We start from the raw sequence: 17,587 nt of genomic DNA, 5'->3' as shown, positions 1-17,587 counted from the left end.
CTAGAGCGCATTCTAATGGACACTGAAGCTCATTTGGACGCCCCATGAAACATCTAAGAGAGTTTCATGTGCCATTGGGATGCGAGATACTAGGTTGCTGCGGAACCTATACGTTATTATGCCTTTCATCTTTTCACTGAGCATTTCCGCTGTGTGCTAGTTTCTTCTCTCAGAAGGATGTCAGTAGTAGTAGTGCAGTGCTACTTTTCTACATGCATAATTCGAAATCTGAAAAAAGAAAGTACTCACCTCTTTGGTACGTGGAACGCTGAACCAAGGCAAACGCAAGTGCATGCCTTTGTAGGCGGAAGATTACAGCCGCGACAGCAGGCGAAAAGGAAGGGGAAAAAATTGCCTTGAAATTCTAACCTTCCCTTTGGGAAAAGCATGAGCGTTATTCCTGCCGCACATCTGCTCTCCCACACCCAAGTCTATATACCTAGATTACATCACGAAAAATAGCACACTATATGACTCAGGCACACCTGGGTAGCGTAAAGGGGGAACGCGGGTTTCGGAGGTAAAAATATATTATTTTTCGCGAACAGAAACGAAATTTGGCAGGCTTGTATTTAAGTCCACTAAATGCTTGCATACAAGATTTCACTCGGATATCTTCAGTAGTTTTGACAAATTTTTATATGCTTCTTTGCTATACCAAACTTGCAGAAAGCCTGGCGTGACAACAAAAGAGTCTGCATTCACTCTTAAGTTTTACCCAAGGGAAAGTTTGGTGCAGTTACATTCTCCACATATTTTTGCCAACATGATTATTTTCTACACAGAATGTTATATCCACGCTTGCATAATGCACTCGCTATCGTTATGTCAATTTAGTGACTAACTTAAAAATTATAAAATTATTACAAAATATAGCAACTTCACTGTGTAAAAAAAAATTATCAAAGAACACAATGCAACAAACCACATGAAAATCCGTGAAGTCTTTGTTGTGCTACGCTCTCTGCAAGTAGCTCAGTCAGGTCATAAAAAAAACAAACTTGAGAAAACATACCTTCACGGAGATTTCGTGCTGTCTTTGGCTACATGCAGTCACAAAAACATTGTTTAATATCACTTCCGGGCTGCTCTCGGGAAGAATTTTTCGGGATATAAGTAAAAAGACCTTGTAGGTACGAAATATTTTCGTGATTTTAAAGCCACGTCCCCCCTTAACCACGAAGGAAGGAGGGGGGGGGGGGTGATGCTATTTAACGTTGACGCCGACATCATTAACTACATCGCTAACCATACGTCGATGAAACAAGTTCGTGTTGAGTGCGTGGAAATTTGGGCAACAAACGCCGAGCTCAGAGGCCCATAGAAACAATTTCAGGGTAAAGCTTTATTTATTACATGTAGGTTTCTACAGGTGATGATGTGTAATACAAAATGAGATGAACACTAACGACAGTGACGGTGTGGATATGAAGTTATCACAGCAACTGTTAATCGAGGAGCTTTCATCCTCCTGGAGTGCCACGCAGCAAAGTAGGCCCAATTGCCGGATGCACCTCTTTTGGCTGCAGTTTCCACTGCGTCAATTTGAGCCTGTAGCAGCTGTTTGAGAGCACAGCGTTTTGTTGTACACGCTTTTGCGTCGTTATATCTTGGCTTCTTTTTTTTTTCTTTTTCACCTCTATGCCCTAAGCATGGCCTCCGAGATCACCCTGCGGATGATCTCGGAGGCCATGCTCGAACGCAGGAGTACGCATGCTCTCGCTGCGCGCAGAGCCAGAGCCAGGCGCCGGTGGCTCTCAAGCCCAGATTAGAACTTGCTCCAGGAACTGCTTGCTGACGTGTCTTCCGTCCAGATTGAGTGGGAAGTAATGAGGGAACGCCTGGGATGAGTGCAGGCCCAGCATGTCCAAGGGAAACCGGTTGATCTGCGACAACCTACGGGGCAAAAAGGCAATTGAAGTCTGGCGAGAGAGTATCCGGCTGTAGAGATGCATCATTCATAACTCATAGGTCCATGACCTCAAGTAGTCTCCCCGGTGGGAAACAAGTAGCTATTTTTAGCATAGCGCATACCGCCCCCCCCCCCCCCCCCCCCCCCCTACGCATGCGCTGATTGGTCCCGACGAGCAAGGTGCGCATGCTGTTGACTTTACTGTTGACTACGGAAACGTGGCGCCATCTGGCGCCCTCAAGGTGACCTACGCATGCGCAGTGGTGGTTCGCACTATGCTCGTGCACTAGTGGCACCTGTCGAATCGAATGATAACCTTGGACGCTGCACGGGGCGAAAACCAAGGCGAAAACAGATTGACAGGAGCGTGTCCAAGCTATAGGGGCCCTGGACCGCCGTATAACACGGCCAGACGGAACGCAGAGTATGTGGCCGTGGCCGCGAACATTTCATCTGAGTTACGCTGCGCGTAGAGCTCAGAATCGAAGCGCAAAGGAAGCCCTCGGTCGTTTCTTACTGCGATTATTCTCTAGATGTCACAAAGCACAGTAGCCGAGCCTGCGACGTCAGCGGCCATGGCCAAAGGCGATGGCACGCGGCATTGGTAGGCGCAGCACCGCTACCGATGGCTTCAAGTAGATAAAACGAAGAACATAATTCGAGTTAGAGAAAATAGTATCATTACACAGTGTACTTTAATTTTTCCCTTGTCGTGGAGCAGTTAGCAAATATATATATATATATGTGTATATATATATATATATATATTAATTTCGGGACTGCATAGCTCTTGAGCCACGCGCTCTACAGATTCATGTGTTTCCGCCTGAAACGTTCGTCTTGTGAAGAAAGTAAGTGCGTGCAAGCGGTAGCCCATTCTGACCACCAGATGTTTCCAGCATGCGAGTCTCGAAACAATCTGAGGCGTTGCGCCAGATTTCTCCGCGGTCAAGGACAAAAGATTGGTTTATAGTTTATGGGGCTTTAACGTCCCAAAGCGACCCAGGCTATGAGGGACGCCGTATTGAAGGGCTCTGGAAATTGCGACCACCAGGGGTTCTTTAACGCGCACTGGCATCGCACAGTACACGGGCCTCTAGAAGTTCGCCTCCATCGATATTAGACCGCCGCGGCCGGGATCGAACCCGCGTCTTTCGGGTCATCAGCCGAGCTCCAAAACCACTGATCCACTGCGGCGGCTCATCTCCCTCCTGCAACGTGTCGCGTCCAAACGGACCCCCGTCTCCACCTAGAACCCAAGTCCATCCCTCCCCCTCCCCTTTTCCATATTAAAAAAAAATTGCGAGTTTTGCCCGCAGTGCACTGGCGCCGACGGAAACAACGGAAATAAGCATTATGAGCTTTTTGGGCGCCTAACACTTCGTGGCTTGATACAAAGCATTCGACCGTGCTGCCGGATTCTCAGTATACGTGCCTCGTAATTGTGGAGGTCGTCAAGGTGTACAGCAGCCTATCGTTACACGAGGGCATATACGGTATACGTACAGTTTTCCCGATATGTCATCCAGGAACTTGCGGTATTGCGGCCTCAGGTTGTGGGGCTCCAGGATCGCCTGCATGTTGCCGTTGCATGGTATTACGGAAATCGGAATTTTATCGCGGTCACGAGTAATTGCACATTGCAATCTGAGAACTATTCAAGCAGCAGTTGATAAGGGGATAATTGTGCGGAGATTGTGTCGTTGGCACAAATATGATAATCTTCACGTGCCCATTAGAGTGACGTCACTGTTGACTGATTGCAGCTGGTAATGATGACTGAATTGAGTTGATGACGTGACCCACTGTCAGCCACTCATTGTCAATGAGCACGTGAGCCGGTCTTTAAACCTCTCGTCCATGGCCCCTTTACACGTGAACTGCCGTAACAGTTAACGCTGAAACTAGTGTCACATTACATTAATTCCCCTTTAGTTTGGTTTGGTTTGGTTAATAGGTTTAACGTCCCAAAGCGACTCAGGCTATAAGAGACGCCGTAGTGAAGGGCTCCGGAAATTTCGACCACCTGGGGTTCTTTAACGTGCACTGACGTCGCACAGTACATGGGCCTCAAGAATTTCGCCTCCATCGAAATTCGGCCACCGCGGCCGGGATCGAATCCGTGTCTTTCGGGCCAGCAGACAGGCACCATAACCACTGAGCCACCGCGGCGGGGCAATTCCCCTTTAGTATTTGTCCACTCACGTCAATACAGTCGAACCTCGTTATAACGAAATAATGGATATAACGAAGGAATGAGTATTTCCTTCGGAAGCTCGGTCAGCACGAGCTATAAAGAAGCTACGGCTATAACGAAGCAATCACCGGGATCCTTCAACTTCGTTATAACGAGGTTGAACTGTAGTAATTAAGATTCGTGTTTGGAAAACGCGGGTTTTCCATTCAGATGCTGTGGACGCGAAAAATCTTCGCTTGTACGGCAGAGACCTATATCATGTCCACAGCATTTCATTTACGACACCCTTAATGTTCACAGACATGCGCTTGGTTTAAATGCGTGTACTCACGACGTAGAGCATAATGCTGGTGCAAACTGCGTACAGCCACACGGCAGCACCTTTGAACTTGGGGACGAGCTGGCGTTCTGCGCTCTTCAGGTAGACAAGCTGCAAAGGGGAGAGCAACACTGTAAAGCAGCGATCATCATTCACGTGATGCTCAGTGCGGCAGAATCGTCGATCAGCATGTGCAGGGATTCTACAGTCCGGGTGCCCTTTAGTGGAATGGGTGACAGCTGTCCGTTTAAACGGAGCTCATGCAGCTTCTTTTCATTCGTCTCGGTCCGTCACACACAGCTCTAAAGAAGATTTTTATGGTGCGCGGTTGCAGATCTCGTGCTGTTTAACAAATCACCGCGATGCAACTTAACAGGTTCATATTAAACCGGCCTGCACGGCAAAAGGGGCTTATTAAACATTGTATGAATATTCCATACTAGAACTGCATAGTTTTGCTAGGCGAAGACTCGACCAGCACGTACTAAGGTAAGGGCTGTTAAGGTCTCTCTTTTAAACACCCACGAGTGCAGTGCTTCGTGTCTGACTTCGTAACACGGCGAGTATCAAGCAAAGGTGATTGAAGTGTGAAACGAAGGCTCGCGGTGTGCGGTACAGCTTCCTCCTTGCTCACAAGAATGACATTATCGTCTCCTCCCAGGGATAGGGAAATATTAACACATTATAGCGACAACAACCGCCTTTTCCCGGCCCCTGAAAAAGGGCTGAGTAAGACGGAGGAGCGAACTTTAAGGCGCCTGCAGACAGGTACTCTACTCTGTCCTGCAATAACAAAACATTACGATCCTAACACGGATGGGCGATGCCCACACTGTGGGGAGACCTGTGATATCTTCCACATGGTGTGGGCATGTACTCAAAATCCCCACCTCCCCCCTTCCCCTACCCCTTCCAGAGAGGCGTGGGAGACTGCCCTCCTCAACTGCTCCTCGCTTGAGTCCCAAAGGGCTCTGGTGAAACGGGCGAGAGACGGGGCCTCGTCGTTCGGTGTCCCGGACTAGGGACGCCGACCATGTAGCGGGGCCACTCTGTGGCTCCCAAACTCTTTTTCACAAAATAAAAGTTTTCACCACCACCACCTCCCAGGGAGTACACCGCCACATAAACTGAATTCCGCATATTGCAGGCCGTCCGCGTATTGCAGGTCACGTATTGCGACAATCCGCGTATTACAGGTCGTACATAGCAGGTTGTGAAGGTGTACACTGTATACCGACCTCGACCAGCTTCCAGAGCAGGTAGAGGGAGACGTAGGAGCTGGGGCAGGCGGCGCACGCCAGTCCGCCCACGGTGCCGGCCACCAGTGCGTGCCAGTCCCGCTGTCCGCCGCTCAGCCAGCGAAGTAGGCAGCTGCTCAACTGCGGAGGGAGGGGTAAAAAAATGATATAATATTAACGCCGTTAAACCGAGTATGACGTGCGAAAGCACTTGGTTTCAAATTAGCTTGACTATGGTCTACACACTGCCTTAACTACCACAGGAAATAATAATGCGGCCCCCTCTCCCCAATACCTATTAGAGTTCCGCATGGCTATTAGGGAACACGCATATACAATCGATTTTTTTTAGCAACACCATGTTCGAATTCTTACTCGACGCACCCATTTAAAGGACCACTGAATACAACTCCACAAAACTGTTTCCTTTTCTTTTTCAGTAAAATTTAGTTCTCTGTTTCTTTCTGGCTATGCTGACGTTTGCCTGGCAGCACAAGACGCATTTTACCGCCGAAAAAAATGGATTTAGAAACTTCGTTTTAAGTTGGGCTAGTTGGTAACGGATTGAAGGAATCATATTCTTAGCGGTAAGAAACAGACACAACACCAAGACCAAGGGTGTCCTGTGAGCGTGCGCGTGTGCGTGTGTGTACGCGCGTGTGCGCGCGTGTGCGCGCGTGTGCGCGCGTGTGCGCGTGTGTGTGCGCGTGTGTGTGCGCGTGTGTGTGCGCGTGTGTGTGCGCGTGTGTGTGCGCGTGTGTGTGCGCGTGTTCGCGCGCGTGTTCGCGCGCGTGTTCGCGCGTGTGTTCGCGCGTGTGTTCGCGCGTGTTCGCGCGTGTGCGCGCGTGTGCGCGCGTGTGTGCGCGCGTGTGCGTGTGTGTGTGTGTCTGGATTTAGAAATTTTCCCGCCAGTTGATTCAAACTCGCGACGTCCATAGCGAAAAAGACGGCTTGCCGCCATTTTGAAGTGAATGGCGAAGCAGCGTAGCCTCTGGGATTCGCAACTCAAAATCGGCGTCGACGCATGCGTTTTACTTGCCAAATCGGCCGGTGATGGCGACACCTGTATTTCGCTTGCTGGTCTTCTCTCACTTATAAAAGCTCAGTTTTTGGTGACAGCAGTCCTTTTGTGTTTACAACGTGGTTCCCTATCTTAAATCTTCAGTGTGGCTTTAAGACATCAAAGAACAGTAGACGGCTACTAAACACCACAGCGGGGGTTCAAGGTCGGTGACGTCATATCCTGCCGCTTTCTCTGTACTCGCTGACGTGATTCCTACCCACGGTGTAACGTTGGAAGCATCTTTCCCTGTACTCGCCGATGTGATTCCTACCCACGGTGCACCGTTGGAAGCACCGCCTAGCATTCATTAACACTGCCGCCCTGGAAGGTTCGCACGCGTCGCAACGTCAGCGCCCAGTGTAAGCATCCTCTTCTCCGAAGATGAACAGAAGGAAATAATATAAACAAAAGAAAGAAGGTAGCAGGGCCAAGGCTTGTTCCGCATCGTTGCGCCCGCCATGCGAAAAAAGAAACAAGCATCGCGTACAGCGATTGTTTTCTGGCCGAAGAAACGGCCAGGAAAAGACGAGCCGCTCTGAGAGAATGCGTGCGAAACGTCCTTGACTGCACTACAGTCTGATGAGCCGTAAAGCGCGTCTGGGCGACCGTAGGCAAGGAGGGCCATTTCCAGCCCGGCCGGCTCTTCTGACCTGCTCGTCGACAAACACGCGAGCGCTCCGGTTTCAGGTCTCCCCGAGTGCGTGTTTGCGAGCTGCCACGGCGAACGTAACTAGACGTAACGCCACTACGGTCAGTGCACGTTGACGGCTGGCAACCGCGCAATTGGGGTCGTTCAGACCAGTCGCACGAGACTTCTCGGGATCGGTCAGCCCCCCCCCCCCCCCCCCCCCCCCGTGTTAGAATATATAATAGTCTGTAATTTATATCGGTCACGATGGGTCTTCCGTCGACACATCAGCCTATCCGTAACCTGTTAAGAGAGCTAGGCGCGAAAATTTTCCCTGGCAAAAAGTCTCACTGGACCCGCCCCCCCCCCCCCCCCCCTTTTTGTTGACGAAAAATGTAGAAAAAGAATGTATTTTGTACATACGATAAGCCCCTCTCCCCGTGAATACATGCTGCTTGTCCCCGCCACTACCCAGCCCATCATGAAAAAAAAATTTAAAAAAATAGTATCGAAGTTGTGGCTGTGTGCGCTCAGGTACAGGTCCCCTCCAATATGACAGGGAACAAAGACCATTCAATAAATGATTACTGCATAATCATGCGTGACTAACTAGTTTTCTAAGTAGCAAATAATATTCTAGTCATTTTCAACTTTAGTATACTAAAGTAAACTATGGAGAAATAAAAAGAAAACTTATGAGCGGACTGCTTGTTCCCATCCGTATTGGAGGGGACCAGTACAACAAATGCCCCGCCAGCAATCACTCACGCTGTATAGCCCCGTCAAGCCGCCGAGGAAGCATCCGGTCCGCAGTGCCGTTGAGCCTAGGAGCACCTTGGAGAGCAACTGCCGGATTCGTATTCGGCGGTAACCCTTGAGCAAGCTGAAGCCGACGCCGGCAGACCATCCTACGGAGCCGAACTTCAGAACTATCTGCAAGGAACGCGGGCGCGAGGGACCAAATGTGGGTCAGAAATCAAAGCGAGGATGCGTTTGGAAGCTCTGATGCTTGCACAGCAACCGACACTGAGCATGGTGCGAGGCTGGTATTAAGAGAGCTATGGAGAGAAAAATGATAGGTGTAACGTTGAGAGATCGGAAGCGGGCGGAGTGGGTGACGGAACGAACGCGGGTTAATGACATCTTAGTCGAAATCAAGAGGAAGAAATAGGCTTGGGCACGGCATGTAATGCGAAGGCAAGATAACCGCCGGTCCTTAGGGGTAACGGAGTGGATTCCAAGAGAAGGCAAGCGTAGCAGGGGGCGGCAGAAAGTTAGGTGGACGGATGAGATAAAGAAGTTTGCGGGGATACGGTGGCCGCAACTGGCAAAGGACAGGGTTAATTGGAGAGACATGGAAGAGGCCTTTGGCCTGCAGTGGGCGTAGCCCGGCCGATGATGACGATGGTGCTAACGAGGAGAATCTCATCGTTTACAGCAACACTGCACAGGGGTACACGGACGGCTGGCCCTCCAAAAGCCTCGTCGAGCAGGAACTATAGTGAGAAGTGTGCACCCACCTTGCAGAAGTTGGCGAGGCAGCCGTGCTGGTGTCGGCAGGTGCAGTGCCGCTCCCACAGCAGTCGGATCACGGAGTTCGGAATCTCCATGGCGCTCCCGTACAAGCACGTACCTTGGCACGGGGACCTCTTGACGCCCTGCTGGTCGCCGCACTTGTTCACGCCGTTGGCGACGGCGGACGCATCCTTGATCTTGTTCGCCCTATGCCCGTACGCAGGTCCGTTACCGTTGCAGGCGATCAGGGCCGGTGTCTCTGTGATGGGGGTGACGTCGCATATGCGCACCAGCTTGTCCACATCGCACGGCGCCTTGAGGAGCTCCGCTTCTTTGAGCGCCAGCTTAGCCTCCAGTTGGTCATAGCCGACGAGCTCCTCCTTTCCGATGAGGTGCCTGCCAGAAATGGGACAATATATATCAATAGATTCAATGACAGCCGTGTTGAATACAAGTCTGCAATGACAGTCCCCGCGCTAACTTGTTATAGTCCGGTACAACTGAAGAACGAAGCGTCAGATGCCTCTCAAAGGAGGCCCCCCAGACAATGGCATCGACCGAGTTTCATGACGCCGCAGTTCATACGGTTAAGCGGTGGTTATTTCCCATTCATCCCCCCCCCCCCCCCCCCCCCCCCCCCCCCCCGAGATCAAGCTAGCAGGTTCAAGGGGATCGGTCAAGGAGGAGGAGGAGAATCGGTCAACGGGGAGCATCGGTATGGACGCCATTGGCTGGAGGGGCTTCTTTGAGGGGAATTCGCTGCTTCGTTCTTGATTTGTATCCGCCTACAGACGGTTCTATGTTCGTAAAGCTATCAAAGACCGATAGTGACAAGCACCAAGGAGGACAACAACAAGACAGGTCAAGCCCCGACTGACATGGACTGGTAAGTAGTCAGTACAGGGACTTTGCCTTTATCTTTTTCCTTGTTGCCCTAGCTCCGTGATGCCGTTGTTTGTAGACCTGCTAACGGCTCTAAAGACATGTGGTGTTACAGTGTGAATGGGTGGTGGCATTATCAGGACTCCACTCTCAATTCACCGAACGCGTGCCTCCCACGATCGATGTCGAGCATCGAACTTGACATCGGCTCTCTAGAAATCAATAATGAATTCTCACATTTCGGGCTGCACTAAGGGCTATTGATTTCGATCACGTGGACTTCTTCAACGCGTAACAGATTGTGACAAAACGGGAGTTCTTGCATTTCGATTCCATTAAAATGCAGCCGCTGCGATCGGGCCCAAACCCGCGGCGTTGTGCTCAGTACCTAATCAAGCCATCTGCAGTAGAATTTGAAAGCTCAATAAAACTGTAACTCATGATGGTTATGAATTTTTTATGGCGCAAGGGCATCTTTGGCCAAACAGCGTCATGACACAAGGTTTAGTCTTCCACCAAAGACCCATTTCCCAAGTATTTCACCCTAAAGAAGCCGAGCACCAGGCCAGGGGAAGCTTGTACCCACTGTATCACCGGCGGGTAGCCGGCGTCACTGTTGATCGAACCGCGCACCTCGCGCGTGCGAGGCGGATGTTCAAACGAGTAGGCCACCGCTGCTCATAAGCTAATATTTCAAATCTTGCATAAGGCCCGATCGGTTGGTTAACGCTTACACATAACTGGCTTATGCCGAGCATTACGGAAAACACAATTTCTTTCCACGAAACACTCCGTCCATGCACCGGCCTGTTCTAAGCTAGTTTAAAGACTCAATGGCTTGTAAGTTACGCCCCCTGATCTAGAAGTCGATGTTTATCAATTCGGGGCATCAATGTTTGGAGGCTATGTCGTAAAAAGAAAAGAACATGTTTTTGAGAGTGACGAGTGATGGTATACATCTATAGGTACTTTTTTTTCTTTAATGACCCCAGTATCCTAAAAACTGTCGAACCGTTTCCTGTAGCTGATACACGGAGAGAAAGACAAATTCCAAATGCCCACAAAGTGAATGCGCATTCACTAATTCGGAAATTAAAAATGTGGTCTTCATGTTTGTTTGCGACTACACAGCACAATTTAAAGTATACCTCGCACGCCCGGACAACGCGGAAATGCAGTTTTATTTTTTCTTTCCTTTTTTATCGCAAAAAGGGAGGGGGGGTCACGGAAACTTCTGCTGCTGTCATAGACTATGTTTATGCTTCTTACTATCTCTACTACACCTGCTCATTACAACACTACATGACAAATAATAGCGTCAACTTAATTGTTTTGCACTGAAATTTCTAAAATTGCTACTTACGTACGGACTAAGCTAAGCCAATAGACTCGTAAAACCTGCGGTGTGGCTTAAATACTGCATTGATTGCACTGCATTGATTAAAGTGCCAGTGAGCAGCGAAGATTACGTCAGAGTAACTTACCTCAATACAAGGGGCACGATGTCATTAAAATGTCCGTTTTTCCTGCAAAAAAAAAAAAAAAAATACGAGTTCATTTTCAAAATGTATCGCTCAGTGGCGAAATAAAAATAAAAAAGCGAGAAGATTGGTGCGTTTTTAACTCGCGCTATAAATAAATTGAAGCCGTGCATAGGGTTAAAATATTTAATTCGGTTATAGTCATCTGCGTTAAACCGAACGACAGGCATAAAGGAAAGAACAAAGCTGTGCTTTGTGAATGCAATATTACTCGATCAAACTACTTCTCAAATGACTTACGAGAATTAGACAGATTAACCAACTGAGGAGGTTCGCCCAGCCATAAAAACAAATTAAACATAGTCGGAGTAGTTTAAATGCACCTCGTTCCGATAAGTGTCGCTGCAAGAAGTGTGGGACAGACGTACCTTGCATAATAAATATATCCGCCGAGGCTGAAAGCGAACATTGCCACCTATGCGAGAAAAAAAAAGAACAAAGGTTTGAAACAACAATTAAGAAACGCAAGAAAGCCAGCCAGCAGAGCAACACGTCCTCTTCCGAACTCATACCGCGAGGCAGCAGAAAGATGTTTATTAGCACATTCCGTGTTAAATTTCTAATGCATATGAAAAAAAAAAACATTTTCTCGTTGGCAAGCGTAGCGTGTCTTGCGAACTGAAAGTGTCACCGATATCATGCGAAAGTTCGGATTTGAAAACATCTCGGCTTCTATAAACCAGAGACGCAGTATTTCACACGTTTTTATTTAAGCCACGAGACAAAAAAATATAGCAACACCCAGAAATAAAAACGAGGAAAACACTTCGAAGAAGGACTCACCTCAAAGTTTGGTACGTCTCTGACAATTCCTCTGCTACGTAGCATGCGATAAATAATTTCAGAAGCCTAAAAAGACGAAAACGAAAAGAAAAACAGATAAGGTGAGGCAACACCAGTGTAGCGAATTACCCGCCCGAGAAACGGCTGTACAGCAACAGCACTCACCAAGTTAAGCATGTACAGCGCCAGAACTGACCTCCTGAGAAAGAGAAAGAGCCACAAAGCGCCGTTGATTATGAACGTCAAGCCTAACCACAAATACGCGCTTTATCCTTCAAAGTTGCAGAGGAATCTATAGAAGTCCGTATGGCTAAAGAACGCATGTCACGTGACGAGATTGACGAGAAGCATATATGAAACGAACTTCTTTCACGTGTAAACGTTTTCTCCGGACAAGGGGAACTAAGACGAACACGGCCCCTTTTCTACAACATAGAAATTACCCGTAAACAAGCCATGCACAGTCAGTAAACAAGCGGTTTGAAAACAAATAAGTACAGTCGGGGGCAGAAGTTTCCGGGATACAAGTTCGCGAAAAAAAATTATTTCTGTGCGGTCGGGCAAAGCATGCTCAATGAAAAGCACTGAACCACGAGGAGACATGCGTGCTCGATCATCTCGAAGAATAATATACATTGTGTTTCACCCAAAACTTTACATATTTTTTAGAAGTAGGCGTTCTGAGTTATAAAAGCGCTTTTTCGGCATAGCATTGTCAGCGGTGTAGTTCGTCAAAGCATTAGCATTCATTAACAGTTCATTAGCAAAGGCATGCTGACTAGGAGACTGGTTAACGAATATTGTTAACTTTATAACTATTGCCGTTAGGCTCCTTAATTATTGAGAGTCGTGTAGCCCACCGTAATTAATATTCATATCAGTTTTTAGAATTTCGAAAACGCGGTTACTTTTGACGCTGTGGCCCAACAAACTTTCACTATTTCGACGAGTTACGTGCTCTGGAGAGGTTGCTTTTCCTGCAAAGCTTCTCGAAAGCGCGTGTATTTTGGCGCGATGTAGCCAGAATTTGTAGGGCCACAGCACCGAAGGTATCCGCATTTTCGAAATTTTAGAAACTGATATGGGCATCACTTAAGGTGGGCTACGCGCTTTTCAATAATTAAGGAGCCTAACAGTAATAGTTCAAAAGTTAACTATGCAACATTAGTTCACCATCCAGCTAGTTAGTACTGTTGGGACTGGGTGTCCGAGCCAGGAAACGGTCGAGGCGACGGTGAGTAAAATGACTTTTATGTACAGTATGTACAAGGGCTTTTACATGATACAAGGGCCAAGAGCACCACGGTAACCACGGGCTAGCACAAAGAAGAAGGGCGGCCCCGGCGGCGAGCGTAGCTCCGGCGTGATGGCTCTTCTGCTGCCCGTCTGCTGCGCGGGTTGTTGTTGTTGTTGTGACTGAGAGAAGGATGAAAAGGAAATTGCACGGGCCTGCTACTGGCTCTAGCCAAGCCACCACCGCTGCCAACGTGCAGATAGAGGAGAGGTAAGAGATCAGAGGAAAGAGAAAAGGGCAAGAAAAGACGCGCGTCGCAGCAACAACTGCGTCCGCCGGAGCGGACGCTGCTGAAGAAATCAGATAAGCGGCCGAAGCCGCGCTCGCCGAAGCGAGATCAGAGCGCGGCTCCGTTTTTATAGCCGCTGGTAACGGTTGCGGCAGCCAGCCGTTCAAATCCTCCAATCACTGGCCACCGTTCAAATTAGACCAATGGTCGAGAACCGGCGAGCGTCGGAGGAGTTCGCACCGACGGAAAGGAGGAGAGAAGGAAGGGTCCGTGTCGGCGCCGCGTCGGCGGGATGAGTCACGCTGCATGTCGCGACTTGTCCGAGAAAGTCTGGGCCTGCTTTGAGCGCCGGCGGGCGCGCAGCGCTGGTTTAGACAGGCCCGCCAGCGAAATGTGGGCTCCGGCACTACACTACGCCTTAGTTGTATTTTCATGTGCTACACCGCTGAAAATGCTATGCCGATAAGTGCTCCTATAAAAAGCCTATATTTAAAAAGCGTGTAAAGTATAAATTGAAACACGCTGTACAGCTGAATGACTGAAACTTGAGTTCAGGACTGTACATAGAAAAGGCTTTATGGCCCTAAAGACGCCAAGACAGATAAAATAGCTTTTTTTTTTGTGGCGAAAGCTACACTATAGCTGGGACGCATTTCGCCATGAGCCTCCGAATGACTTTGACACGACCTTGAGATGAGTCATGGCTAGTGTTGCTATGCTCATATACCTAACCATGTGTGGTCCACTTAGTGGACCACCTCTGACCTTGAACATTAACCTCTGACCTTGACATTTGACCTTGAACTTTGACACTGAATTCTGACCTTGCAAGTTGTCCGCAGAGGCAGTAATAAAGCCACGTGGTAATCCCGTTGTGTCACGTGATTCAATTCGCAGTTGTGATGCAGCTTTCGCTACGTGAAACTGGGTTCAGCAGAGTTGAACCACTGCCTAGCTTTTTTATTTTTTTGCTGTCGCAGGACAAGACATTGCACCGGCAATGAATGGTTATCTGCTTAACAGCCAAAGAACAGGGGCGCATTAGCACCCGTCGCCGAGAACAGCACAATGGTGTACTATACGTTACCTGGCGGGTCGCTCGATTGTGATGGCACAGGCGGAAGAGACAAAGCCACACAGCAGCGTGGACTGCATCAGATGTAACCGTCCAGACAACCGTCTGAGGAAAGAAAAAACAAACAAACAAACGGTATAACCATTTCGGTCCCAGCATCTCCACTTGCACGCGCAACTCGATCGGTTACTGCTACAGCATGCCGTGTGCCGCTAATGGCTGCACCTTACGTTTGGAAGCTTCCGCAATAAGCTGCGCTGCGCATTCGTAATGAGCGAAGAAACTTGTTTCCAAAAAAAAAAAAACAGAAGCCTCCGTTTATTACGGAAGCTCCGATGAGTGTGTGATTTCGTTTGTTTTGCAAGCGTGAGCGCCTTCAAATTTCTAAAACTGATTTGTTCTCACTACGACTTTTCGTGACGTAAATAAGCCGAAACAAGAATATAACTTAAAACCTTAAACGAGTGTTGAGTCACGAATTCACTCATGAAGACGCGGCAAAAAGTAATCATTCGAGAGGACGGGAATGTTATCTTCGCAACTTTGGCTTGTTCGTGACAAAAATTCAAATATTCTATCAGGATGCGAATGTTGAAACTAGTTATAAAGAAGTTGAAGGGGCCCGGAGATTACTTCGTTATAGCCGTAGCTTCGTTATAGCCCGTGCTGACCGAGCTTCCAAGGGGAATCGTCATTCCTTCGTTATATCTATTATTCCGTCATAACCCGTTTCGTTATAACGAGGTTCGACTGCACCACAGTCATCAGTGGTGTCCGAGTACTAACGGTATGCTATAGCTGTCATGACACTGACTTCCTGATCCGCTATTCCATGTTCGCGGCGTAGTTATGCAACTGGATTAAGAGCAGAGCAAACGCGAAGCTACGATTCTGTCGCCATATTCCGATAGTAGAAAAATCACAAAAGGCTGGCACGTTATGTCAAACTGCAGCGTTGCTGACGAAACAACCGTAGCGACTGACAGCGTAGCCTTTGACGTTCGCGAGGGTGCGCTACCGGAGCTGGGCAAGGACCAGCGCCTTTATTTCGGAGCGACTTTGGGGATTCAAGACGGTGCATTAAGCCAAGAGATCTGGTAGCCTTCGTCAAAAAGCGTGCGAGTTCTGCAAAGTTCTCAGGTCTATCGACCACTGATTCAGTATGTCTCTTCCATCGTGTATAGAAGTCGTTCGTCTTTTTCCTGGCGTCCACCAGGGCGACAGCAATAGGCGCTTTCGCAAGTTCCCAAGGCACGCTTGTGCCATGGACCTTAAATTATACCCTGAGTGACACACAAGTAGTTTGCTATACGTATTAAGAAAGACAACACGTGGAAGCCCATACGTATGCCATAACAAGCCCCTAATTTCCCTACCTTAGTCTGCTCAGTAGTATACTATGTAATAGATGTAGTATGTTGTGCTCAACATCCCGAAGCGGCACATTCGAAATGCAGCCGCAGCACAGGGGATTCGATCTCGCAACCCGCAGCTCGGCAAGCGAACATCAAAGTCATTAATTGAGCCCCCCCCCCCCCCCCCCGGCGGGCATGTACTGGTGCCCAACCCCCACGTGAACTAACGCCTCGTTCTTGCTCAGCTGCATTTTCCTCCAGTAAGAGATGGCACCAAACAACCACGAAGTTCTTTCTTCGGTCGCCGGCACACACACACAACAGAAAGCACGAAAAAGACCACCCGAAGCTCTGCTTTGTTCTGAGTTCGGCGTGCAGTGATAATCGCAACCCGTCCATGCATGCAGTTCTCCGGTAAACTTTTTCCAGCAGGGCGATTTTGCGTATTCTCCGCTGAGGGTCCGCTTGCGAAACTGTAGGAATGTCGACAATGCAAGGTCTCTCTGTCGCTGCTGCAACATGTTGACCTTGCTGAAATGGATGCATGAAAGCAAAGCTGTGCTACTTCTACACGAAGGTATTGCAGTGGTCGGGAAAACAGAGCAAGAGGATAAATCAAGAAATGTACAGGATACTTTGAGGGAACTGCACTCTGTACTGCGTATATCTGTGTAGTGGCACAAACTCCACGATAATTGTTTTTGCACAACGTTGATTTTACGCAAGTTCGAGGTACGCTTATGACTTCTACATAACTTTCACAAAGCGAGGGTGTCGAGTAGTTCTGACAGAGATGATGGCATAAGATTGTTTATGGTTTGTAAGGTTTAACGTCCCAAAGCGACTCAGGCTATGAGGGACGCCGTAGTGGAGGGCTCCGGATAATTTCGATCCCCTGCGGTTTTTTAACGCGCACTCACGCCGCTCAGTACACGGGCCTCTAGCATTTCGCCTCCATCGAAATTCGGCCGCCGCGGCCGGGATCGAACCCACGTCTTTCGGGTCAGCAGCCGAGCGCCGCAACCACTGAGCCACCGCGCATCATCGTCATTGCGCTCAGCCTTCGTCCCGTTCACCACAGGAGAAAGGCTTCGCCCACTGGCATCCGATTAGCCCTGTCCTGCCACCCAATTAGCCCTAGCTGCCACCCTATCCTCGCAAATTTCACGTGACAGCTTTTGTATTTTGCGGGCTTTCTTCTAAGGCCGATAAGAAAGGTTACGTACATGGTGGCTTGGTGCAAACATTTCAACCGACTGTTTAACTAGGCGGTCTGTATAAAACTTTCGAACTGAAAATTTATTCCTGACGCCAATTTTTTTTTAAGTTCTCTAATTAGTCTTGAATAATTAAGCTTCCAGAACTAAAAAAATACTACTGGCTAAGCCATGCACGGCTCTCAACAGCATTCAATTGGTTTCATTCGCCTGATACCACGACTTCGTTTTTTTTAAATCTTGGTTCCTTTTAGCTGGGAAATAAGCGTTTCTCTCTAAAGGTATAGGAAAGGCCCATATCACAACTCTTCAGCAGGGTTATCGACCCCAAGAACGTCC

General features: G+C 48.6%; 1 protein-coding gene across 1 annotated transcript in view; it reads right to left on the bottom strand.

Moving 5' to 3' along the window:
* Positions 1-1,331: 1,331 nt before the first annotated feature.
* Positions 1,332-17,587, bottom strand: part of LOC149359855 (transmembrane protein 135-like) — a 45,045-nt gene continuing 28,789 nt past the window's right edge. Inside the window, exons 3-13 of the mRNA XM_089571962.1 lie at positions 14,689-14,781; positions 12,244-12,277; positions 12,079-12,144; positions 11,664-11,710; positions 11,239-11,280; positions 8,878-9,268; positions 8,126-8,290; positions 5,667-5,807; positions 4,441-4,539; positions 3,419-3,486; positions 1,332-1,896 (exon numbers count right to left, since the gene is read on the bottom strand). Coding sequence (XP_089428088.1) covers positions 1,758-1,896; positions 3,419-3,486; positions 4,441-4,539; positions 5,667-5,807; positions 8,126-8,290; positions 8,878-9,268; positions 11,239-11,280; positions 11,664-11,710; positions 12,079-12,144; positions 12,244-12,277; positions 14,689-14,781 — 1,285 coding nt within the window. The 3' untranslated portion in view covers positions 1,332-1,757. The remainder of the gene's footprint in view (positions 1,897-3,418; positions 3,487-4,440; positions 4,540-5,666; positions 5,808-8,125; positions 8,291-8,877; positions 9,269-11,238; positions 11,281-11,663; positions 11,711-12,078; positions 12,145-12,243; positions 12,278-14,688; positions 14,782-17,587) is intronic.

This window comes from Amblyomma mixtum, chromosome 2 (assembly GCF_055824585.1).
Source record: "Amblyomma mixtum isolate Tamu chromosome 2, ASM5582458v1, whole genome shotgun sequence".
NCBI classification, from domain to species: Eukaryota; Metazoa; Arthropoda; class Arachnida; order Ixodida; family Ixodidae; genus Amblyomma; species Amblyomma mixtum.
This window is presented reverse-complemented; position numbering and strand designations above follow the sequence as displayed.